The sequence below is a fragment of the Sinocyclocheilus anshuiensis genome, unplaced genomic scaffold (genome assembly GCF_001515605.1).
Source record: "Sinocyclocheilus anshuiensis isolate Anshui unplaced genomic scaffold, SAMN03320099.WGS_v1.1 scaffold961, whole genome shotgun sequence".
Lineage (NCBI taxonomy): Eukaryota > Metazoa > Chordata > Actinopteri > Cypriniformes > Cyprinidae > Sinocyclocheilus > Sinocyclocheilus anshuiensis.
The window spans coordinates 966,435-993,915 of NW_015557049.1; the positions used below are offsets into that span (position 1 = coordinate 966,435).

The following is a 27,481-nucleotide window of genomic DNA, read 5'->3' on the forward strand; positions in this document are numbered from 1 at the left end:
ATAGAAAGCCATGCAAAGTTAAAACAGTTTAAACTTTTAGAAAACACATCACGAATTTGTGGAGGTTTATTCTTTAGTTTATTCGTTTATTATTTTGTTTATTCCTTCGTCTGTGTGAATGGCGCTTCGGCTCTTTGGATTAAGCAATGCATAAATACATAATGCTGTTTTGTTCATAATTGTTTATTCAATTTACGAAATTATATTTGATTTTTATAAGTTAATTTAGACGTAATGCACGTTTTTATAGAGTTACTTCCTTGCGTTAACAATTTAAATGCACTGCATTACTTTGCTCATTGCACCCTCCTGTGGCCTCGGGAGACAATTAGACCTATACAATAAAGACCTATTTAATCTGCATATAAAACATTAGAAATTAGATATTTGTTTAATTTTTATTGTGTTTGATTGTTAAAACAAAAAATATTTGTTATTTGTCTCAATAAATTGTATTAATTATAAATACAGTGGTTAAATTTAAACATTTTTTTCTATTGCTTTTTGTTTTAAAAAAAGGTTATAAAAAATGTCAATAATTATCGATACCGAACGATATGAAACATTATATCGTTGATACATTTTTTAGCTATATCGTCCAGCCCTAATAATAAGATATGTTTCTTGAGCAGCAAATCAGCATTTTAAAATGATTTCTGAAGGATCATGTGACACTAAAGACTGGAGTAATGATGCTGAAAATTCAGCTTTGCATCACAGGAATTTATTACATTTTAAAATATATTCAAATAGAAAACAGTTCTTTTAAATTGTAATAATATTTTACAATATTACTGTTTTTTCTGCATTTTTCATTAAATAAATACAGCCTTGGGGAGCACAAGAGACTCAAAAACACAAAAAAATATTGACAATCTCAAACTTTCGAACAATAGTGTATCATTCCAAGAGGACATTTGACATCCAGATATGAGGAAAATCGACATTTCCACAATAAACTAATAAATAAAAGAAGTAATATTGATCTCTCAACATTTCTACAATAAACAAATAAAATAAGTAATATTGATCTCTCTTGAATGCCAATTATTGCCCCAGGGTTGCCAAACCTGATCTATTGTATGAACACAAATGCTAAATAGTCAAATGCATGTCTTCCTCTCTCCCTTCCCCTCTCTCTTATTCACTCATAGAGATGCAGGGAAAGTGCTCTCTCTCTGTGTGCGTGTGTGTGTGTGTGTGTGTGTGTGTGTGTGCAACTCCGTTTTTCTTTGAACGTAAATTGAAAGCCGGCACACTCGCTCTTTGTCTTCTGGATGTTTGGCAGGTTTGGGAGTGAAAGTAGTCAGTTTGGAAATATCATATTTTTTGTTCTGACAGGGCTGAGCTCACCCTTCAAAATATTTATTAATACCATACGCTGCCTCCCGAAACAGTGGTTACGCTTGCCACTGTATGACATGCAGAACTGGTCTCTATCATTACTAACAGCCTTTGATTATATCTTGGTTATATTGCAAATACATAATGTTCACAAATATTCCCTATTTATCTCATTCAGTGATCCAAACTCTAGTGGCCTAGCTAGACAGCAGTTTTGGGCATTATACACTCTTGACACAAAAATAGGTCAAAACACTCTTAAAAATAAAGGTTCTTTATTGGCATCTTTGGTTCTATAAAGAACCTTTAAAATCCATGTAACCTTTCCATTCCACAAAAGGTATTTTATAGTGGAAAAAGTTTTTTTTAGATTATTAAAATGTTCTGCACACTGTTCTCTTTAAGAACTACTCACTGAAAGGAACCAAAAATGGTTCTTCTATAGTATCCACCTTTATTTTTAAGAGTGTTTGGCACCACATTTTCAAAATCTAAGACTGCATTGTACAGTACACTACATGTCATTCACAGATTAATTGCAGATTAATCATAGAATGCATTGTGACAATGAAATCACAAATTAACATCAGAATGCATTGTGACCATGAAAACTTTTTGCTGCCTTCAAGTCCTTCTGGGAAGTTTCTATGTACAACCTTGGAAGTTGTAACGTGATATGAAAAAATAGGAGAAAAAAAGCAAATGATTTGTAATTTGTGTGATATGTGTATCTGTGTATTTTATCATTCTTGTGTTGCCATTCATCAACACTAGGCATGGGCCGATTATCGGTTTCAAGGTATACCGCGATTTTAGCATTTCACGGTTTCAAAACCACTAATATTTTCCGTTACGCCGTTCCTGTGGTATGCGCTGTTTTTCATGTCTCCTCGAAGACTGAAAGTGTAGGAATCCCTCAGGTTGAGTGCAGTGTAGAGAGTAACACGACCCTCCTCCTGTTGGTGCGAGCGAGCGGTCAGTCACGTGTGTGTGTAGGATGGCCGAAATTAAGGAGCTTCCCCTGGAACTTACGCGATCGGCAACCGGCCGTTTTTTGTCTTATTGCAGCTCGTCTCTGTTCTGGACTTGCACAAACTGCGTTGCAATGTGGTGTTCCAGAAGCGCCTCCTGCTGTCAGAGAGTGCATCTGCATCTCATTCAGAGCTTCTGCGGTTTGCTTCGTTCAGGCATGTAGTATAATTTCACAAAGCTAGTCAGAACATTCTGTTTTTGCTTCAAATTGGGTTATTATTAAATCAAATTATGTATATGAAATGATATAACAAAATTATATGAAATTATATAAATGATATGTACCGTATTGACCCGAATATAAGACAATGTTTTTTTCTTGGAAATACATCTGAAAAAACGCGGTGTTCAGCGGGGAAACAATTTTTTTTTTACCCAGTCATTTAAAAGTAACACATTTTAGAGCTTTAACGACAATACCATGATACCGTGAAACTGTGATATTTTTGCTTAAGGTTATCATACCGTCAAAATCTCATACCGGCCCATGCCTAATCAATACCACATAAAAATAAACATACAAACTGAATTGTACAGCCTGAGCTAACATTTACAATTAAAAACATAATTATGATGAAAATTTGTTTACATCATTATTCTTTAACTAACACACCTCCAACTCAGAATTTTTTTTTTTTAAAACTGGTAAATACAACATTGTAATAACATTTGTCTAATAAATGCAATCATTACGATGTGACGTGAAAGTAGCAATAATCCAAGATGGCAAGTAAAAAAAAAAAGAAGCTTGGATTGAAAAAAAATTTGAAAAGTATTCTAATCTATTCATCACTGAAAAATTTGTTAAAATGTAATGTACATTTTGTAAAAATGTAATCGGCAATGAAAAGTTCCACTAAAATAATAATAAAAAAAAAATCTTAAGAAGCCTAAATCTCCAAACATCTTTTGGAGTGAATATGTGGAAAAGCTTTTCCACATACTACAAACAGCAGATGAACTCCTAGCACACTGCCTGAATGTTGAAAACCTGAAGACTACAAGGAGAACGACCGATCTGAGGCTGCTCACTGCCACAGGAGGATCTCAACTCTCTCTCTGAAGTCAAACTGCAAATGCAAAGTCTGTTTGCGTGTTTCTGCACATGAACAAGTGCCAATACGTTCAAATTTGTGTGAACTGAAGCCAAAAATCAACCAGTCAATCTAATATCAGAGTGATTCCACTACAAACACTCACAACAACAAACCCGTTCATACAAATCTTTCATTAGCATTCCTGTAGCTAAAACAGTAAAGCAAGGTTTCGATTCTCCAGGAATGCAAGAACTGAGAAAATGTATACCTTCAATGCCATGCATGTCACTTTGTATAAAAGCTCGGCTAAATGCATAAAATGTAAGTCAAAACAAAACCAAAACCTCATTATTTGCAATGTACAGCATATCTAAAGAGAAATCATACTGGGTCTTACACAGCTGAAGGTGCCCATCCTAACAATGGCACAGTCACTTCCACAGAGAAACACCCTTTCAAGGTGTAATGCCCTGCATTTACATAAATGTGAATGGATTTTCAATGAAGACACACACACACACACACACACACACACACACACACACACACACACACACACGAGGTGTGGCTCTAAGTTGTGTGGCTCTTTGGGTGATGATAAACTCTCAGGCACCTGCTCACTCTCACATGCAGGGCATGATGTGTTCAGTCTATAACACACAGCAGCCTATTAATTAGTGTTATTCGTCATCTCTAGATCGATTTCTTACAGGATCAGGTCACTTTTCAGCATATACAATCACCCTTGCGGTTCAGGGTTGGCAAAATATTCAGAAAATATTTTAATAGTTTTTTTTTTTTTAAAACAATAAAATTAATTAATTCCCTAATAGAAAGTTCAAATAAATATGTGTCTTCTAAAATATGTAGTTTCAATACTATCAAAACATTTAACAGCCATCAAAGCATATTTAAATTTTGCCATGCAGCACCACAAAATGTTCAATTAATATAAAAACTTGAAAGAATAAATACGGATATTAAAGGTGGGGTAAGCGATTTCTGGTAGCCAATGTTGACATTTGAAATCACCAAAACAAACACGCACCTACCCCAAAAGTGTCTAGCCCCTATTTTGATAGCTCCCCCCCACACATACGTACGCAACCCAGGCAACGGTTAGTTCTGTGAAAAAGAGCAAAACCAATGTTACACCGTGTCTACACCGGACGCGAGTGGCGCCGCGCGACAAAATACTATAGAACTCATTATAATCAGTGATGCTGTCTACACCATAGATATATATACATATCTATGGTCTACACTGGATGCGGCGCGGCACGACACGACAAATCTCCTACAGAAAAGCTGCCAGCCTTCGTTTGTTCCGCAGACGTTTTCCTCTTTTGTTGTTTATCCGCCATTTCTATCTTTCTGTCGCTCGGCTAATGTCTGTCCTGTGCACTGAACTCTCTCTCCTTCACATCATGAGTAGACATGCCCCTTACTGCTGAATGGCTACAAGTTTGTTTTGCTATTCTGCCCGAATCAGTTTTCTAAAGCGTTTTTGAAAAATTGCTTACCTCACCTTTAAATGCCTACTGATTATATATTTTAGTCCATCTTTTTTAGTGTTTTTGTAAGAAGTCTCTTATGCTCACAAAGGCTGCATTTATTTGATCAAAAATACAGTAAAAATAGTAATATTGTAGGAAACAGCAAAACCGAATCAGTCTTCAGTGTCACACGAACCTTCAGAAATCATTCTAATACATTGATTTGCTGCTCAAGAAACATTTCTTATTATTACCAATGTTGTAAACAGCTGATTAATATTTTTGTGGAACCCAGAATGGAAAGTTCAAATGAACAGTATTTATTTGAAATAGAAATCTTATAAATATATTTACTGTCCACTTCTGATCAATTTAATGCATCTTTGCCAAATAAATATGTTAATTTATTAAAAAAAAATAAAAATAGTAGTGTATTCCTCAAAAAAATGCACATAAATTTAAATTTAGCTCGGCAAACTGAATAGGATTGTAAGCGATTCTCAACTCAGTTCTCAATAACATACAACCAGTGTTTTTCCTCATCACATTCAAATCAGTCTCTCACACAATATAATTCTCTTGCAGTTGCGCTGTAGAGTGCCATCACAGAATAACAGTGCAGTAAACACTGACACACACGACTGCATACTAACATACCCACACACACACGGCTGTAAATTTAAGCAGCTTTATAACTGTCAGACGCAATACTGTTCACCTGCTTCTCTTCCATAAGAAACCTCCCAGTTACTGCCCAACAAATTACACTGCCAATTACAAGCCCATTCACACACACACACACACACACACAGTTCCTTCCTTCAGCCTGCTATGATACTCAACCTATTCACACATCATTCTATAGATGTTGTTCTAGCAAAAACATTTTAATCTTATTGAGGTTTCTGAAAGATTCCTTCTTAAAGCAACTTTAAAAAAGGTCAAGCGTTTTACAGCTCTTCCTACCATCTTACACTATTCCTCACCTCTCCCTCTGAGTGGTGATGTCAGGATAATCCCTGACTGGTGGAATTCAGTTTGAGTGACAGATTGATGCAGTGTTTTCACAGCACAAGAGAGGTCAGTGGAGGTAATGAGGCCATCAAAATGCAGAAACAGAGAGACTTAAACAGGAAGAGTTGGTTGGAGTGAAGCTGGGGTGGTTTTTTCTTGCTCTTTCTAAAGAGGGAAAAAAGACAGTTTGCCCCAAAATTAAAATCTTCCTTCCTGCTATCACTCTTAAATTAAATTCTGCCAGGCATCAACGATGTGTAGTCATGAAGCATGTGAGAACCAACGATGTTTGATGATGTCATTGGTGTCACTGGCTTCATTGACGCTATTACTTGTTTTAAAGGCTACAGCAGAGGTCTAAATGTTCAGTGAAAAACAACTTTACAATCCTTTTACTGTGATTTTTTGTTCTTTTAGCAAAATGCAAGTGAACATACAGACAAATTTCACCAAACCTGTCAAAAACATTTCCTGGTTATTATTCACCGGTGTAAATCTGCTGAGGTTTCTCTGACCCATCTCTTTTGGAAATGCACTACTAAAATTATTAAAATTGACTAAATTACTAAAATGTAGAGTGGGGGAAATATTTATTTGATCCCCTGCTGATTTTGTAAGTTTGCCCACTTACAAAGAAATGAAGGGTCTGTAATTTTTATGGTAGGTTTATTTTAACAGATAGAGACAGAATATCAACCAAAAAAATCCAGAAAAAACACATTATATAAAGGTTAGAAATTTATTTGAATTTCAGTGAGTGACATAAGTATTTGAACCCCTACCAACCAGCAAGAATTCTGGCTCCCACAAACTGGTTATGTGCCCATGTGGAACACAGATTTGCCTGTCACTTTGGGGCTGTTTACACCTGGTCACTTCGTGCGTTTTGTCTGATCGGATAGCTATCCGATCGTGAAAAGATCAGGTGTAAATGCCCTCCGAAACGCATTCGAGATGGATATAAATCCGATTGCTCAAACCACTTCAGGAGATGGTCTGGGCTGCATTCCAGACGAAACTGGACAAGTGTAAATGCATCTGGTTTTTGAAACCCATATGTAAATTTTTACTCCTCCCAAAATGTTAAAATAATAAACGTGTGAGAGCGTGTTATAGGCTATATGACATTATAGTCAGATATGACTGCGCTAATGAAACGCGCATCGCCATGGACGAGTAGCTGAGTATCTCTTCAGCAAGCCGAATGAAACAAACTGCCGCGAATTAAACAAAGATGCAGACGGTCAACACACAATCATCTTCATTAAAAGTAGTAAGACAAACTTATCTTTCCAGGGCTGATGCCGCACGCTCTCCTATTGCGGTCTTTGACGTTGAAATGAGCTGATAATTAATAAAATGCAGCGCTTATCTTTTGATTTCGTTGACGTGAACTTAAATTTAAATATAGTGCGGGAATTGAAGATCGGATTTAAATCCGTTTTGCAACAACATATTTCTGTCGCCAAGTGTAAATTGAAACGTTTTAACAAATCAGGATGATATCCGATCAGCGAAAACGCATGAAATGACCAGGTGTAAACAGGCCCCTAATGTCAGCTCGTTAAGTGTATAAGACACCTGTCCACACAATCTGTATCTTCCATTCCAACCTCTCCCACCACCATGGGCAAGACCAAAGAGCTGTCAAAGGATGTCAGAGACAAGATTGTAGGTCTGTACAAGGCTGGAATGGGCTACAAGACCATCAGCAAGAAGCTTGGTGAGAAGGAGACAATTGTTGGTGGGATTATTCGGAAATGGAAGAAATACAAAACAACCAACAATCGGCCTTGGTCTGGAGCTCCGTGCAAGATCTTGCCTCATGAGGTAAGAATGATCATGAGAAAGGTGAGGGATCAGCCCAGAACTACACGGGAGGAGCTTGTTAATGATCTTAAGGCAGTTGGGACCACAGTAGTGCTGTGGTCAGATGATACCAAAATTGAGCTCTTTGGCATTAACTCGACTCGCCGTGTTTGGAGGGAGAGAAATGCTGACTATGACCCCAAGAACACTGTTGGGCTGTTTTTCTGCTAAGGGTACAAGATGACTTCACCGCATTGAGGGGCAAATGGGCGAGGCCATGTACTGTAAAATCTTGGACGAGAACCTCCTTCCCTCAGCCAGAACACTGAAGATGGGTCATGGATAAGTCTTCAAGGATTACAATGACCCAAAACATACTGCCAAGGCAACAAAGGAGTGGCTCAAGAAGAAGCACATTAAGGTCATGGAGGGGCCTAGCCAGTCTGCAGACCTCAATGCTATAGAAAATCTGTGGAGGGATCTGAAACTTCGAGTTGCCAAACGACAGAATCCCAAATCAAAATCCCTCCTGAGATGTGTGCAAACCTGGTGACCAACTACAAGAAAAGTAGGGTTTCTGCACTAAGTACTAAGTCATATTTTGCTTGGGGATCAAATACTTATTTCATTCACTGAAATGCAAATCAATTTCTAACCTTTATATAATGTGTTTTCGTGGGCAAACTAACAAAATCAGCAGGGGATCAAATAAATATTTTCCCCACTGTATGGTTGTGTGTTTAAATCTGATAAAGAGACTACATTATTTGGATATTCTGTTTCTCTGTTGGACCATAACGATCATGGTAAAATGTGTTGCATGGTGTTTATTTATGCTGATTAAATATAATAGTATTTTTTTCTGTAAGACACTAATGAAAATCACCATGTAGAATAATGGGAATTACAAATAAATTAAATGCATTGTAAAATATTCATAAAACATGGTAAAATGTGTTGTACAGTGTGTATTTATACTGATTAAATAAAAAAAAAACATCTGTAAATATACTAATGAAAATCACCATTTAAAAAAATGGTTAAAAAAAAATAAATAAATAAATAATATATATATAATTACAAAAAAGTGTGGTGAAATATGACCTGGACATGTTTCAAAAGAAATTATACAAGCTTCCACTTAAAAGATTATTTAGTGATCCTAAAAGGTAAGAGACAGTCAGAGAGACTCTACATTGAACAATTCAAATCTCTTTGAGTTTTCCACAGGTCTGATGAAGAGCGAGAATTATGGGTAAGTGGCCAAACATGTCAGTCCTCCTCTGTCCTCCTAAGTGCAGACAGCTTAATCATCAAGCCTCAGTAAACAACATCAGCTAAATACAGCTCTCTCGCTCACTCTCACCCTACTTTTATTTACTCAGAATGACAGATTGAAAAGAGAAAAAAAAACTGTGGCTTTGAAGATTTGCTGTGGGGAGGAGTGTGGGATGTATATAGACACACAATATAAAAACATCAGCTGAGGTGTGTGTGTGCTGCAGAGAGAGAGAGAGAGAGAGAGAGAGAAATGTCTACTTTACTCTACCAAATTACCTCATGTCAGGGATTAGAAGGGGATGGGCCAGACGGATGATGGGAAAAGGAGTGAGGGATAAGTTGAAGTTGGAAGAGTGTTGATTGACAGAGCAGGAGAGTGAGAGAAGGGGAAGTCTGTTGATCTTAGTTGGGGGTGACGAATATGATGGAAAAAAAAGATATATAGAAATAAAGAAAATTCAAAAACATTCTCCACATTCCAAACATATTTGGAATTCAAACTTTGAATGAGTCTTATCATAAGACATCATGAAACCTTTCAAATCATTGGTGAACATTGTTTTAAGAAAAAAAAAGTTTAACTTAAAAATGAATTAAAATAAAACAACAAAATACAATATTTATTGTAAAATATATAAAATGTTTTAAAATAAAAAATAAATATTTAAAATAAATGCACTAATTAAAAACGAAATAAATCCAAATAAAACAACTTAAAAAAATTAAATAACATATAAAAATAAAATAAAATGTCTCACCCAACATATTTCCATATCAAACAGGATATTACATTAATAAATCACATTATAGGAGCAAAATAGGATGTGAATGCCACTGCAGGTTGATTTTGAGAAGTGAAGTGTTGTACATTACCTCTGGTATTTGAACAGCATAGGGCTGGTTGAAAAAGGATGGCGCATTGTCATTAACATCTCCGATCTGAATGTTCACTGTATCCTTGACGACCTAAAAACCAATTAAATCAAATAACACATAAAATTAAATAATAAATAACATTCTATTAACTCTACATTGGATTTCATAGATTAAAAAACAAAAAAACAATTCAAGTTAGTCTACAGTAATTGACACTATAAAAGAAAAGTTCATCAAGACTTGCAGTCAGTAAAAGTCTCTTGTGCTCACCAAGGCTTCATTTATTTGATCCAAAATACAGTAAAAACAGCAATACTGTGAAATATTATTAGCATTTAAAAAATTTGATTTGAAAATATTTTAAAATGTAATTTATTCCTGTAATGCAAAGCTGAATTTAGCTATTACTTCAGTCTTCAGTGTCACATGATTCTTCAGAAATCATTCTAATATGCTGATATGGTGCTCAGGAAACATTTCTTAATATTATGAGTGCTGGAAACAGTTAAGTGCTGCTTAATATCTTTGTGGAAATTGTGATACCTTTATTATTATTTTTATGGGGGGGGTTTGTAATTAATAAATTTTTTTAGGAAAGTTCAAAAGAGCAGCATTTATTTAAAAAATATTTGTTGTAATTATTATCAATGTTGAAAACAGTTGTGCTGCTTAATATTTTTGTGGAAACTGAAATTTTGTTTCAAGATTGTTTGACGAATAGAAAGTTTAAAAGAACAGCAGTTATTTTAAATATTTTGTAACATTATAAATATCTTTACTGCCCACCTCTGATCAATTTAATGCATCCTTGCTGAATTTAAGCATTCATTTCTTTAAAAAAAATGTTTTGTACAAACCTCAAAATTTTGAACGGTAGTGGAAAGTAAAAAGCAAAGGTTGCACAGACCTTAGAGACAGATGGGTGGGAAAAATGGATAGATCGATGATCTCTAACTCACCCCTTGACTGTCACTGACTGAGAACTCCACCTGCATCTCTGACTTGGTCTGAAGACACAAAAACACGAACAGACAAACAAACAGCAGCATTACATCACTAGCGTCAGTTCCAGCTTGACAGTCATTCAATTCATTCACCATTTGATCATGGTTTCCGCACCTCCCTGTCAAGCGGCTGTCTCAGCCACACTACCCCAGTCGTCTCCTGCACAGCGAAGTACCGCATGGCCTCTTCCCCGACCACACCGAAAATCAACGGCTCACCGTCCGGATCGACCGCCTGCAGCTGGAGCCTAGTGAACCAAACTGAGAGACCATTATGAAAGCTCAGGAAACCTTTGCAGGTGTTTTGAGTTGATTAGCTGATATGTTTTTATGTTTTTAACAGATGCAGGTCCGAGCTGTAATGGCGCAGCTCTATTCAGGAAAAGGGGGCGGGGAGCAGCAGCTCATTTGCATTTAAAGAGACAGGCCCGAAAAACAGCGTGTTTCTGCTTCTACTCAAAATAGGCATTTTCAAAATGATATAATAAATGATCTGTAGAGTATTTTGAGCTGAAACTTCACAGACACATTCTGGGGACACCAGAGACTTATATTACATATTGTAAAAAGGGGCATAATATGTCTCCTTTAATATGTACTTTTGTCTTGTTTTCTAGTAAGAAATACACCCTTTAAACTAGATAAATTTACTTGAGAAGCAACAACATTTGCCAACTGAGTAATATAATTTAAGATACAGTTATACAACTGGATACAAACATTGCAAGTGGATATGACCTAATTAAGGGATGTTGGCAAACATGAAACACATTTACACATATTAAGTAAACTAAACAGCCCAGCTTATGTATAAATATATCCAACAGCACAGGAGGCCACAAAGGATAAGTCACAGTTAGAGGTGAAGTGTGTAATTTTTCTGATACTTTTAAAATATCCCAGTTTAATATGCAGAGACAGCTATAAGCTATTCGCAGGTTGGCAAGAGTGTAAACTCTGTGACTTGTGTTTTGTTTTTAAGTGGCATGTCGACTTCTGCCGGAACCAGTGATGTGAGTTTGGGAACAATGGTTGACAGGATTTTGAAAGCTAAAATTTAGGCTGGAATATACAGCGTTTACACTGGGCATACACTAAACATCTCCGGATCACTCACTACCAAACTTATTCAAATATTTTTTAATTATTCTTAACAATTTTAGCCATACTTTCTGCTATTAAATCAATTACAATTATGTTAAATAAATACAAAAAAAAAATATTGGATTTATATTTATCATAAATTATACTTCTAAAGGCATTATCCGCAAATAATTTGTTCAAAAATAAAAAGTACCTCAGAAGGCAACATAATCACCCTACTTAGTATTCAGAAGAGTCATTAGCATTAGAAGATTGAGATTGAGAGATTAGAGATTGTATGTTGGTACGTAATGAGAGTGTGTACATGTGTTTATATGCGAGTGTGTGTGTAAAGTAGAGGCCAAGTTTCAAGTCAGTCCAAACACAACAAACTCACAGCAGATGCATGACAAATGAGAACAATATGCAGTCTAAAACTGGCTTAAAAAAAATGAATCATGTTTGATTTCCTCTGGCTAAACGGAATTATAGTTTGTAGCTAAAAAATTGGAATTTGTGCTTATCAAACAATATTTGCCAATTTGGTAGTGTAATTTAAGATACAGCTAAGTGGATACAAACATTGCAAGTGGAATTGACCTCAGGGACATTGGTAAATATGAGAGATTTATGCATATAAAGTTTATATGCATATAAACTTGTGCAAATTGGGCCAAAAATCTAGGCAGATATAATGCATTTCAGCCTTTAAATTGCAAAGGTAAATTGGACATTCCCAAAATATCTCACATTGTGGAAAGAACTGCTCCTTTAAGTAAGACTTCCTCCAGATATTTTTTATTTAATGCAAAGTTCTGACCTTGAGAAGCAGTTATTTTAATATTTCATTCTTTTTTCATCTCTCATTAATCAAAATCTAAACAAAATAACCCTTTTAAATTAGGGTTTTCACCCTTTGTTCTCTCATTCCTTCTTTTGAACAGTCTCAATATGCCAAAACCTGCTACAATATAGTCAAACTAACAAAGACATCCTCTGAGCTCTTTATACATCACACACATGGAAGTCTGTGTGTTTCTGGTAACAGGTGTGTGTTTATGAAGACACCTGGTGAGGGGGTCCCTGACTCATTGCAGCTTTAGTTCTGCTGACGGTGCCAGACGCCTAATGCTGCAAATCCTACATTAATGAGAAAGACCAACAAACAGATCAGACTCAATCCCTTCCACAGCCATAAACACACACACAGACTCATATTCAGACTCATGCATACAAAAGCACTCACATACTGTACATATGCTGCTAGCAACACCAAGGCTTTGGGTTCAGTTCCCAAGGACGAAAAGTATACTTTGGATAACAACCTCTGCCAAATGCTCGAATGTATGCATAAATAAATGAAATATCCCATAGCAATCAATACACACATTTATGATATATCGGGTCAATATATACAACCTCTTTCATATCTAGTCACATCCAGCAACTTCAAAGGTCAATAAGGTAAACCACATGCACATACACATTTATTAATACACAATGCTGTATGAAAGGGAGGTGAAAACACCTCTAATTAATGGGAGGATTTATGAACTGCGCTCTCTGTTTATAATGAGATTTATGCTAATTCTGCTGCTTTCAGTGTGAATTATAATTTGGTTGAAGACGGTGCAAATTAAGCGTTTTACATTACACTCATTAATAATAAAGACTTCCCCCTCTCTTTTCTCCTGTTTTTAGAGATGGAGGAATCCATCGTGTGTAGTCAGGAGGGGGAATGCTGGGTAACAAATGGCTGTTCTGGGTCAGTGATGTGTGTCTGAACACAAAGGGATTATGGGACATGTTCAGAGGAAACTAAAATGTGTGTAAATGTCAGCTCTGCTTCAGAACCTAATGAGCTGCCTCACCAAATGATTTCAGCAGCATATACTGTGTGTATGTATATATATATATAAACTCTCTTATTATAACTATAATAAGCACAAAAACACATAACATTTCATTTCTTTTATTTTGGAAATTATTCTGACATTTTTTAACCATACTTTTATTACATGAATTATCTAAAACAGTAAATAATACTTCATAAATATAATTTTTATAAATTATTACAAATATATTTTATTTATATTTCTAATGATTATTAATTATATTTCTAAACAGTTTTGACTTCGTCCTCCATCTTTGATGTATGTTTTCCTCTTGTGCAAATGCATAATGGGATTGTGTTATATGCAACAAAACACTGTAAACAGAAAATACATAATACAAATAAATATTTGTAAAAAATTATTCAAAAATATTTTAATCATACTTTTTGGTATTAAATGAATTATAATAAATGAAATATAATACAAGCAAATTATATTAAATAAATATGATTATAAATTATCACAAATATTTGTTATTTTATTTACATTTTTAATAATTCTAAATTATATTTATAAACATTTCTCAATTCGCCCAGATGGATTTTTTCACTTGTTGCATTATGGGATTGTATAATCTGCAATCCTAAGCACCAAAATACATAATACAAATAAACATTTATATTATTCTAAATAATTTAAACCATATTTGTTGGTATTAAATGTTGCATATTTATAATATGTTTTAAACATTTGATATAATTGATTATGTTATATTTATATTTAAATTATATTTAATTTAAATTATATTTCTCACTTTGTTCCTGTCTTTGATGGATTATTGATTATCAGTTGTCACAAATGAATATAATATATATAAAATATAATATTATAATATAACCTGAAAACAGTTCCTCAGAAAGCAAAAAGGAAAAAAGTTCCTCAGTAGGCAACATAAGCATGCTGCTTAGCATTTACAGTTGTCCCATCAGAAGCACACTATGAAGGCAGCTCACTAGGTATTGAAATAGAGTAACGTGTTTATATGCAAGTATGTGTAAAGCAGTGACACTCACGTTCTCTCTGTTTCTCTCTGGCTCGAGCTGATAGATGACGCTATTTAGGCCACAGTGAGCCCAGTGTTATGCTTATGACTGATACACTGCACATTAACACACCACACAGCCGAGAAGAACTGACAAGAGCAATGTGCCTGCGGGCTCATCTCTCTCTCTCTCTCTCAAAACTAGACCCTTATTTATTCCTTCTATGAGCCAGATTTGTATACAGGATCCATCTAATTCAGTACGGGAATGTTGAGTTGACCCCACCCCCCTTACGCAATTTATTAACAAGTAATAAGTAATTTTCTTGTAATAATTATTTTATGTATTATTTTACTTATGCATTCCTATTTTCGTACATACATTTTTCTTAATTTATTTAAGCTGTTATTAATATATTGTTGTGTATTTTGTGGTGTTCCTGTAGATAGTTTTACAAAATTTAATAAAATTTAAATTAAAAAATGTTGGAATATTGATTTACCTGTATGACTTTAAATCAGGATGGCAAAACAGCATTTGTACAGACCAGAAACAGGAGTTTAAATTGATTAGTTAAGCCATTTATCATGGACTCTCTCTCTCTCTCTCTCTCTCTCTCGCTCTGTTGCAGTCACATGCCCGTCTCAGCAAGTGTGTAGAATGTTTTATTTCAGTGAATGTAACTCATCTTGATGGCACAACACTGTCCGGACAACACAAATGGAAACTCCCGGACAAAACAACATTAAATCTGACTGCCACAGGTGATTAGAATGACGCACAAACAGAATGTCTTAATGTCATCTCAGACCTGTACACTTCCTTTCACAGAACACAAAAAGCAAGATGTTCAGCAGAATGTGCAAGCTGCTCTTCTCCATAACACAGAAGCAGATATCAGCCAAAGACTGCCAAGCTCCAAAAATAACAAAAAAGCACCATAAAAGTAGTACATATGACTCATGAGCTATATTTCGAGTCTTCTGATGCCACATGATAGCTTTGTGTGAGGAACGTCATTCAGTGATAATCGTTATGGTTTCAGAAGACTTGGAATACAGTGCATGAGTCATATGGACTACTTATGATACTGAATAACTATTTATAATCTGAAGCCAATATACACAAAAAAAAAAGATTTCGGTAAAAACAGTAATTTTGTGAAATATTATTATTTTAATATATTTTAAAATGTCATTTATTCCTGTGAAGCAAAGCTAAATTTTCAGCATCATTACTCCAGTCTTCAGTGTCCCTTCAGAAATCATTCTAATATGCTGATTTGCTTCTCAATTATTATCGGTGCTCAATTATTAATATGGTTCTTATTATTCTAAAAGTTGAAAATAGTTTTTGCTTAAACATTACATTTTTTTAGAATCCTTTGATGAACAGAAAGTTCAAAAGAGCAGCATTTATTTGAACATTTATTTTGTAACATTATAAATGTTTTCACTGTCACTTTTGATGTATCTGTGCTGAATTAATAAGTTTAATTATTTGTTTAATCTCACTAACCCCAAACTTTTGAATAGTATATGTATTATAGTTTCCACAAAAACGTTAAGTAGCAAAAAACTTTTTAACACTGATAATAATAAGAAAGGTTTCTCGAGCATCAAATCAGCATATTAGAATGAGGCTTCTTTCAAAGACATTAAAACATCTTAATAATTCCAAATTTTTTAATGGTAGTGTATGTACTATAGCACTGATTGATTACCAAATTCATAAATCAAGGTGTTTTACATGATTCTCCAATGCCACGGTATTGCTGTACCATGATACCTGTCCAAAAACTTTACTGGTTAGTGCATACAGCATATGAAATACACATTAACTTCCAGATTATAATGGAAGACATGTATAGGTGGCTAGCATGTGTGTGTGGGTAAAAAATAAAGAAAAAAAAACAAAAAGAGAATGAAAGATAGAGAGAGGGCGAGTGTTAGATGTGATTGTATAGAGATGCTGGCAGTCAAGTGTTTTATTTAGCTCCTGGTCTGTTGGAGAGGAGGCCGCTGGGGCCAGTAAATCAGCTCAGAGAGGGCATCCATCCCTGGGTAGATCAATAGACTTTCAGCCCCTGTGACTACACAAAAGCTCCTCTGGGGGCCCACAGGGGCCTGGGGTCACCACTCCACCATCACACCGCCAACTTTATTACTATCATCTCAACTGTAATGTTGTACTACAATATGGAGACTTTCACACAAACAAACAAACACACACACACAAACACACACACTTCAGAGAAACACATTTGAGAACGATGAAAAGCAGCATCCTAAACTGGACCCACAGTGACTTAGACTAACAGTGGGATCGGCCATAGCAAGGAAATATCACAAAAGAGATCTCGCTAAAACATTTAGTCGTTTCTCCTAGACAGTGATGACAATAAATGGAGAGTAAATCGAGACTTTTGTGATTCCCAGAAAAAGGCCATCGCATGCGTCCTCTCTAGTGTTTTAGAACAGATTTCCAGTGTCCTCAGATTTGCCAAGATACCAAAGTCTGCAATTAGAGGTCATGTATCTCAATACGTTTTTTATCTAGTCTGAAGGCTACATGATCAAAGCTATGCTAAACAAATTATTTTGATTGTTCTATACTCTGCCAACAATTCTCATTTGTTTTTTGTTTTTTTCTTATTCTTATTATTCCAAAAAGGAATTTTAGAAGAAACATCTAAGACAAAATGTACACATAAAATGCAGCACAGATAACTTCATTAAGTCTCATGAGCTCTGAAAGAACAGTGTCTGAGCAATAACATCAATAATTAATTAATATAAACAATTTGGTGGTGTTATATTTAACACCACCAGGACACGTTACTGTTTTCAAAAAATAAAAAATACAATAAAATAAACAGAATGTACTGTTACAGAATGCATGGGTCTTCAAACATGTATTTAAAAACTTAAACTATTTTTAACTAGACATGCAGCCTTAAAATGCAACACTTATGCTGTGAGACGCTGAAAAATGACAAGATGGGATGCAAAGATTTCCATTTGACATATATTTAACATATACCAACAGTAAGAAAAAAATCAAAAAATCAGAGCATCCTGACATCTGAGTAAAATTGGGGGGAGCTTTGAACTTTGAAAATTAACTTTGAAAATACATTGACATTTTGTTTGTTTTAAGTAAAATAATACTTTTATTCAGTAAGGATGCATTAAATTGATCAAAAGTGACGGCATAGACATGTTTAAAGTTACAAAAGATTTTAATTTCAAATAAATCCTGTGATTCTAATAATAATATAAATAATTCGAAAACTTTTTGGAAAAACATTAAAAACCTTATTGGAAATAAATCAAATTCAGATTTTCCGTCATGTATTATTAAGGATTCATGTAAAATTGCAGATAAAGCTAAAATAATAGATTGTTTAAATGAACATTTTGTGGCCTCTGGTACATTTCCTGAGTCAAATAATTCGACCTGTGATAACTTTTCAACAGTTTATTCCAGTGTAAATCATTTTAAGGTAGATCAAGTATTTGATTTCAGCCAAATAACAGTTTTAGAGGTTAAAAAAGGCACTTCAATCTTTAAATAGTAGGAAACAGGCTGGTCTAGATAAGATGGATTCATATTTTTTAAAGTTAGCAGCTGATTTTATTACGCCACCACTAACTTATCTTTTTAATATTTCCCTATCTACAAATGAAATTCCTTTTATCTGGAAAACTGCTTATGTTCGGCCATTATTTAAAGGGGGTGATCCGACTGTATTGAATAATTATAGGCCTATTTCAAAACTGTCTATTTTGGCTAAGGTTCTGGAATCGCTTGTGAATTATCAATTAAAAGAGTTTCTATCTTCTAAAAATGTCTTATCAGATTTCCAATCCGGTTTCAGGAAAAAACAGTACATCCACAGCAATTTTAAAAGTATTAAATGATTTAATGGTTTCATTGGATAATAAAAACCATAGTGCCGCTCTTTTTATTGATTTATCTAAAGCTTTTGATTCTGTAGATCACGAAATTCTGAAGCAGAGGCTACTTAGCGTAGGTTTATCAGTAAATGCTGTTGGATGGTTCGTTAATTACTTATCGGATAGATCTCAATGTATAAATATAGAGGGGCTCACTTCTAGTACTCTGAATGTAAATATCGGCGTACCACAGGGATCAGTCCTTGGGCCATTATTATTTATTTTATATATTAATAATATTGGGAATAATCTCGCACATTCAAGTTTTCATTTATACGCTGATGATATGGTGATTTACTCCTCTGCAGCAATGCTGGATCAGGCACTAAGTCATCTTCAATTTGATTTTGATGTCGGCGTACCACAGGGATCAGTCCTTGGGCCATTATTACTTTTTTCTATATTAATAATATTGGGAATAATCTTACACATTCATGTTTTCATTTATACGCTGATGATATGGTGATTTACTCCTCTGCAGCAATGCTGGATCAGGCACTAAGTCATCTTCAATTTGATTTTGATGCAGTTCAGCATACACTGAGCGATTTAAAACTTGTTTACAAAAAGAAAGTCTGCACTTTCAAATTCATGTCCAATTACTACTCTTCAAGGTTTAGAGACTGAAGTAGTATCCGAGTATAAATATCTGGGATTTTTAATTGATGATTCTCTTTCTTTTGGGCCTTATGTTCAGCACCTTGTGAGAAAACTAAAGTCGAAACTGGGCCTTTTCTTAGAGTAAAGTCTTGTCTTTCTTTTGAAGACTGGAAGCAGCTACTTTTTTGTCAGTGCTGGATTATTGTGATATCATTTATATGCAGGCACCTAAGCATTGTTTACAGGCGTTGGGTTCAGTTTATCATGAAGAATTAAGGTTTATAACTAATTCAAAAGCCCTTACTCATCATTGTTTATTGTACTCTCGGGTTGGTTGGCCAGCATTGTCATCCCGTAGACTCAAACATTGGTACTTATTTATATAAAAAATCATTTTAGGTTTACTTCCTTCGTATTTACAGCAGAATAATATTCAAAAAAGTGTAAAGAATTATGGTCTTCGCTCTCAAGACTATTATCTTTTAAGCATCCCTAAAGTTCGTACTAATATGGGCAAACGGGCATTTACTTATTTTGCTTGCTCCATTTGGAATCTGTCAGTGCTGGATTATTGTGATATCATTTATATGCAGGCACCTAAGCATTGTTTACAGGCGTTGGGTTCAGTTTATCATGAAGAATTAAGGTTTATAACTAATTCAAAAGCCCTTACTCATCATTGTTTATTGTACTCTCGGGTTGGTTGGCCAGCATTGTCATCCCGTAGACTCAAACATTGGTACTTATTTATATAAAAAATCATTTTAGGTTTACTTCCTTCGTATTTACAGCAGAATAATATTCAAAAAAGTGTAAAGAATTATGGTCTTCGCTCTCAAGACTATTATCTTTTAAGCATCCCTAAAGTTCGTACTAATATGGGTCAACTGGCATTTAGTTATGCTGCTCCATTTGATTGGAATCAATTACAAGATAGGTTATGCTTAAAAGAGTTGGTATCACTAAATGATTTTTAAAAGTATTTTAAAGAATCTAGTTTTAGAGTAATTTGATTGTAAATGTTTTGAGTGAATTGTGTATATTTCTGTATATGTAAACAAATGTATTTTGTTTTATGTGGAACTAAATGTGCTGCCCATCTTGGCCAGGACCCTCTTGCAAATGAGATTTTAAATCTCAAGAGTTTAATTTCCTGGTTAAATAAAGGTTTAAATAAATAAATAAAATAAAATAAAAAAAATTTACGCAAATCAGCATATTAGAATGATTTCTGAAGGATCAGGTGACACTAAAAACTGAAGTAATGATGGTAAAAATTTAGCTTTACCGTCACAGGAATAAATTGCATTGCAAAATATATTAAAATAGAAAAATATAGAAAATAATATTTCATAATATTACTGTTTTCACTGTGTTTTGATCAAATAACTGCAGCCTTGAGTATACAAGACTTCTTTTGAAAACTTCTAAAAGTATTTCTGTTACAAATTTGCCATTCTTCTAAAAAGAAATCTTACCCCCGGTTTCACAGACAAGGCTTAAGCCTAGTCCTAGACTAAAATGTAAATCTGAGCTGTTTCCCCTGAAGGAAACTTCCACTGACTGATCTTAAAACATGTCAGTGCCTTTGTTTTGTCTTAAGATGCACACCAGTAATGCTTTTTTCTAAGGAATGTTCATAAAATTTACTTAAATGTCCTAATTGAACTATGGCCTATTCCTGGTTTAGGCTAAGCCCTGTCTATGAAACCAGACCTTAATGTTTAATAATAAAAAATACTTTGCCTTTGACAATTGATTTAAAAAAAAAAACAGGAACACTGTACCAGTGAAAATGTCAACAGAGCGGTGAAAAAAAATATCCAAACTACTAAACTAAGGGGGAAAAAATCCTCATTGTTAATCTATTATATTATTGCCCAGCATGATTAATAATAAAACAGAGCCATGAAGAGCACAGTTAAACTGGAAAGCGCTCTATTACATTATCTCATTGTCACTTAGTCCCATGTACAATCATGCAGATATCATCAGTCTTTGCCCCGTCGAAAGCAGCGTCTCACACGCAAGCAATAAACCGCACATGTTCCACGACTGCAACTCTGATACATGATTCACAGCCTCGAATTCATTACCCATTGTTTTAATGGCGGGTGTTTCATTAATAGGGCTGAACTGTAAATCAAAGAGGCTGTTAATTGGCTTTGTGTCATAATCTCCGTCTAAAGCTGTTCTTCATCTGTGTGCCCGTAATGTCTTAACGCCTGAGTTTCCTCTCCACTAATGAGCACAGGCACTGAAGCACAGGAGACATAAATTGTTTATGGGCTCTTGAAAAAGGTTAGTCCCCCCCAGAGCATGAGTTATGGTACCCTCCCTAATGTGTTCAGGGAGGAGGTAAATACCACGAGCCGCGTTTGTAGGGGAGAAAAGGTGTAAGCAGCATAAATGATTGATTTGAATGGAGTTGGTTTCAGTGTTGAATGCAAGCAATGTTAGGTCTCTCTCGGGATGATCCGTGCAAATCTGTTTCTGCTCATGTTTTATGTGAGCATATTTCCATGCATAATTTGACCTGCAATCCCGAGTTTATCCCGTTTGATAGACCCCCGAGGAGTCAACATAATCTAATCTGACCAAAAACCCCCTTCAGTGACTCACTGTGCCCCAACCATAAATGACTTTAAATGTCAGAGTGGGTCTGATCCCTGTGAGGGTCAATTCACATCAGGAGTTTCACACACACACACACACACACACACACGTTCTGTTCCTCATACCCTCTACAAAGGCAGCATCTGCACATGGAACGCTAATACTGGCACAAAGTGTACAGAATAACCTATTTACAACTGATCTGACATCAGTATGTTGCTAAACTAACACTATTAGACATAAAACAACCCAAAATACTGGGTAAAATTATTATTTTAATTAAACAATTTGTAATGTATACTATACAAACAGCACCGTTCAAAAGTTTGGGGTAGGTTTTAAGATTTTAAAAAGTCTATTATGCTCAAATTAAGAACAGTAATATTGTGAAATATTGTTACTATTTATTTAATTATTCATTGTTTTTTAAAATGTAATATAAGTGAGGCAAAGCTCAATTTTCTGTAGCCATTACTCAAGTCATTCTAATATGCTGATTTGATGCTTAATAAACATTTATTAATATGTGCTTAATAATTTTATGAAAACTGTGATACTTTTTCATGGTTATTAATGAATAGAAAGTTCAAAATAAATTTATTTTAAATATAAATCTTTTGTAAAATTATCAGGGTTTTTTTTCAACCAATTTAATTAAATCTTTCTGAATAAAAGTATCAATTTCTTTCATTTTTTTTACTGACCCCAAACTTTTGAATGATTGTTTATACATCGACAACAGCAATAATAATATAGTCTAAATATACTGAATTATATTAAACATTTGATATGTATATAAAATTTAAGGAAGCAGTATTAAAATGAACTTTTAAATTAATTCATATAACTGCAATAAGTGTAATTTTAAACAATACAAGGAAGTTTTTAAAGGTGACATATCATGAAAATCGGACTTTTCCAGGTTTTAAGTGCTATAATCAGGTCCCCGGTGCATCTACCAACCAAGGAAACGTGAAAAAGATTAACCCAGTAACTTTGTTTTGGGAAGCCTTTTTCTGCAAGCGTCTGAGAAAACAAGCGCGTCTGATTTCACTCCCTTGGTGACGTGGCAAAGGGATCTCATTATAATATTACCGCCCCTTAATCTGTAAGTTTCCACCCACGGCGCCGTCATTTGATTTCGCAAGCGACAACGGTGTACCAGCTCTAATGCCAATGCGAAAGTTTGAGCAAAACATGCTAACTGTTCTGTCTTTGGCTGCACAGACAAGCACAGAACACTGTTTAGAGTCCCAGCCTCAGAGGAGACAAGAGAGCAGTGGATTTATTGATTTATTTACTGTATATTGCTGCTGCCACACAGATGCCAAACATGTGATTTATTTCCCAGCAGTTTACCTTCACAGACATAACCGACTGTTTTTGTAACTCGTGTGTGTTTTTAACGTAAACTTGTGTGTGAATGAGAACTTAGTTTAGTACTCACATGCTGTGACAGCCGCTTTCTGTCCGTGTGCTTCGGATGTGTGCACTCAGAAAACCGTATATCAGAAGTTTAAACTCATATGGTTTAAAACGCATGATTTCAGCGCGATAGACATGATAATCAGAACCAAAACAGCATTTAAAGAGACAGGCCCGAAAAACAGCATGTTTCTGCTTCTACTCAAAATAGGCATTTTCAAAATGTTATAATAAATGATCTGTGGAGTATTTTGAGCTGAAACTTCACAGACACATTCTGGGGACACCAGAGACTTATATTACATATTGTAAAAGGGGGCATAATATGTCTCCTTTAAACTTTTTGAATGATGGAAGGTTTATAGACTGACAAATAAGACTGAAGGTTTATAGAACTTACAGATAAATACACCTAAAAAACTGCACTTAATTTATATAGAATATATTTAATACATTTCAGCTCAGCTCAGGGTGCAAGAACATTTAATTTCCCTGAATGCCACTACTTGCTAAATTTATCTGAATTGTATTTTAAGTAATTCCTCTACCTTGAATTTATATTCAAATTCCAATTTAACTTCTTGTAAGGCGTGGCCAATTCAAGTCAAATCCACACTCATGAATTAAAAGCCAATTCTTCAATTCAGAATTTCGCCAGACCCTGCAGAATCTCTACTGGCTGACACATTTCTATGTACCGTCATACCTTCCGGCCCTAGTCAGCACATTTACATACAGAGAGCCTGTCTCTCTCTCTCTCTGTGTGTGTGTGTGTGTGTGTGTGTGTGTGTGTGTTCACAAAGGCACATTCGGGCACATCCAGACGGCTCATTTCCATGGATAAAGCTCCAGAGAGCACACTGGGTCAGTCCCTCAGGAGAGCTATCAAACACTACTGATAAAGACTGTGTCAAATCATACTAGTACAAAAATAAACACTATATTCATGACAACATGGGGTTAAGTGCTAGACAGGAAAATTATAATCATCCAAAAACAATGCTAAAACAAAAGCTCCACAATGAAAAATAGTAAAACAGCTTTCGCTTGCTGTCAGCAACAGAGGTGCTTACGCAGGGGACTAGACTTGAGCTCTAAATTCCACCTTCCGGATCCAATTAATTTTAGGATGTAAATGAAGTGGTGGAAGGGTTTTGCCAAATATTAATTTGGAAGTCTATTAATTCCAATAACAACATGACAAAGCAAATTGTTAGAAAATGGCTAAGGAAAATTTGTCCCAAAATTATTCAAGTGTCACACAAATTTCCACCAGTCTCTAAAAAAGTTCACACACCTGAATAAAAGAATTGCCATTTTGCAAAAATAAAAGTAAACCTACAGTATGCTGCAAAAGTGAATGAATGAATAAATAAATGAATTAATAAATACATTTTGCAAAAATATTATATTTCTTATAAATACACTAAATATTTCATATAAATTACATGTGCGCCAATGTGATTATTTCCAATAATCAGAGTTGACTTAAAGTAAGATGTTTACATATCAGTTTATTGCTATTAAAATCGTATATGCCACATACTGTATTTTGCTACAGTTATGGTTGCCATGATTATGAGCAAAATCGCATCAATATGATTGAAGTGTTGTTTAAATGAGGTGAAGTTTAATTGCAATTTTGCATAATTCTCATTATAATTGCATGTAAATGTAGTTAATGTTACACAAATATGCAGAATTTATTAGCTTTACTGAACTAATAAACGCCATAAAAGTCTCTCTCCTACACTCTCTCTCTCTGTCTGGTTTCAGTATAGAGCATTAATATCAGGGTTGATGGCAGAACAAGAGACTGATGGAGGTCCAGCTCTAAGTGACTCGTGTGTTTTAACACACACACACACACACACACAAACACACACACACACAGACCTTGGGCCAGTGTGTATTAATCCTGCTGATTTATGGTTAAATCTGTCACGCTTCAGGAGAGCATTCCCTTTGCCTCTATCACCTTATGGTTCAACAATGCACATACAAGCAGGCACAAGCACACTCACACCGCACATGCTCTCACACACTGCTCAAGCATGTTTATAGATCAGCCTCACATGACATATCCAGTAACATACATATGCATTTGAATTGATTCCCATATCAGAGGACACCAATGGCTAATTACTGCCACTTTAATTGTACATACATGCTGCATTATGTACGTTATTATTCTATACTCTAACGTACAGACAAGCTTGTGTAATTCATACTGCACAATAACTAGAGATATCTCTGCATATTGTGGTTGAACCTATTTCCTTGCTCTGTGTCATTAATCAGTAATAATATCCTGTACATTTCAAACATGATCACACCTGATGACTGATAATGCTTAATGACAAAACATATATATATATATATATATAGACCAATTTTATTCATTCATTCATTCAGTAAATAAATAAATATCTGTTTTATTTCCAGTTTTGTGATATCCTCTGTATAAATTTATTTATTTATTTAATTTAATTTATTTATGTTTTACCACAGATACAGTATAGAGTTTTTTTTTACCTTCCTCTATATCTCTTTCTTTTTTTCTCTTTATACTGTAACTGCGGTTTAAAACAAATAAATTAATAAAGGTCTGTTTTATTTCCTTTTAGTGATATATTTTGTATAAATTATAAAAATAAATAAATATAAATAATATGATTAATTTTGTATTATTTCCACAGTTACCATATAGAAAGAAAAGATTAAGAAATATAGAGGGAGGAAAAATAAACCTTTCTCCCTATATTGTATCTGTGTTTATATATATATATATATATATATATATATATATAAATAAATCATTTATGTAAAATAAATCACAAAAAAAGGTTTGGGGGGGTTGAATAGACCTAGCTGGAAACATAGTTGTAGTAGAGTGACTTAACGCCCAAGATGCTCGATCAGGTCATGCTTGACCCACTAATGAACTTACAACCATAAAATCAGGCTTCACCTTGCTTTTACTGAAAGTTCCAGCAGGGAGCTATGGCCTCCGGGAACTGGGATGAGGTAAGACTATGGTGGACAATGACTGGTCATGACCGGATAGTGTTCTGGGGTCTAATCTGTCTATTCCAGGAATGAGTCTGTGACACAATGTGTGTGACGAAGATAATGGATAAATAATTAATAAAATAAACAGCACGGCAAACACGCACACAGAAGATTCCACCTGACACAAACTGTGCATCGTGAAAAATCATCGTGAGTAAACCCTTTACTCAGGTCCAATTTAGCTGTCAGAAGTCTGGAGCATTTAAAAACCCATCCAAGAACTCCAAAGCTATCACACACCTCACTAACACCACTCACATTACTTTTCTCTCATCCTTTTCCATCTGTCTTTCAGTGTGGCAAGCGACAGAGAGCGATGGTAGGAGACGTTTTAGAAATGTTTGGGGAGAGCTTCAGGGGGAGCCTTCAAGGTTAGCTAAAAAAATGAGCAAAACAGAAGGATCCCGACAGGAAGAAGAAAAGCCATTCTGTTTGAATAGGAGTCAAGGGAGAATACTATGTATGACTCAGTATGACTCCCAATACGCTAATAATTTTCATTATTCTCAATGGTGATTCATATTAGTACATCATATACATGTTAAATTAGTAATCTTTTTTTAATTAACTCGGCATAAATTAAACGAGCAATAAATACGAAATGTATAAATATTTTATAATTTCATGAATATATTATTCCTTTTACACTGCAGGAAAAATAATGATAATTTTTGTGTAATGCAAAAATAAAAATTTGAGGGGAATGTGCTTAATGTTCATTTAAAAAATTGTCAGTTGCTCAATTTTCATCATAGTGGTTGTAAAAAAAATACAAAAAAAAAATAATAATAATTAAAAATAAATAAAAAATAAATAAAAATAAATAAATAAATAAAAAATTATAATAATAATAATAAAATAAAATAAAAATTAAATAAAATATAAAAATAATAATACTTCTTTTGATTTTGGAGTGAAATTACTTATGAAATGGTCAAGCTTCATAAGATTCACA

At 34.5% G+C, this 27,481-nt stretch overlaps 1 protein-coding gene across 1 annotated transcript in view; it reads right to left on the bottom strand.

Moving 5' to 3' along the window:
- LOC107676383 (cadherin-23-like) overlaps positions 1-27,481 on the bottom strand; it is a 267,703-nt gene that overhangs the window by 208,239 nt on the left and 31,983 nt on the right. Inside the window, exons 4-6 of the mRNA XM_016470905.1 lie at positions 11,009-11,141; positions 10,849-10,896; positions 9,887-9,979 (exon numbers count right to left, since the gene is read on the bottom strand). Coding sequence (XP_016326391.1) covers positions 9,887-9,979; positions 10,849-10,896; positions 11,009-11,141 — 274 coding nt within the window. The remainder of the gene's footprint in view (positions 1-9,886; positions 9,980-10,848; positions 10,897-11,008; positions 11,142-27,481) is intronic.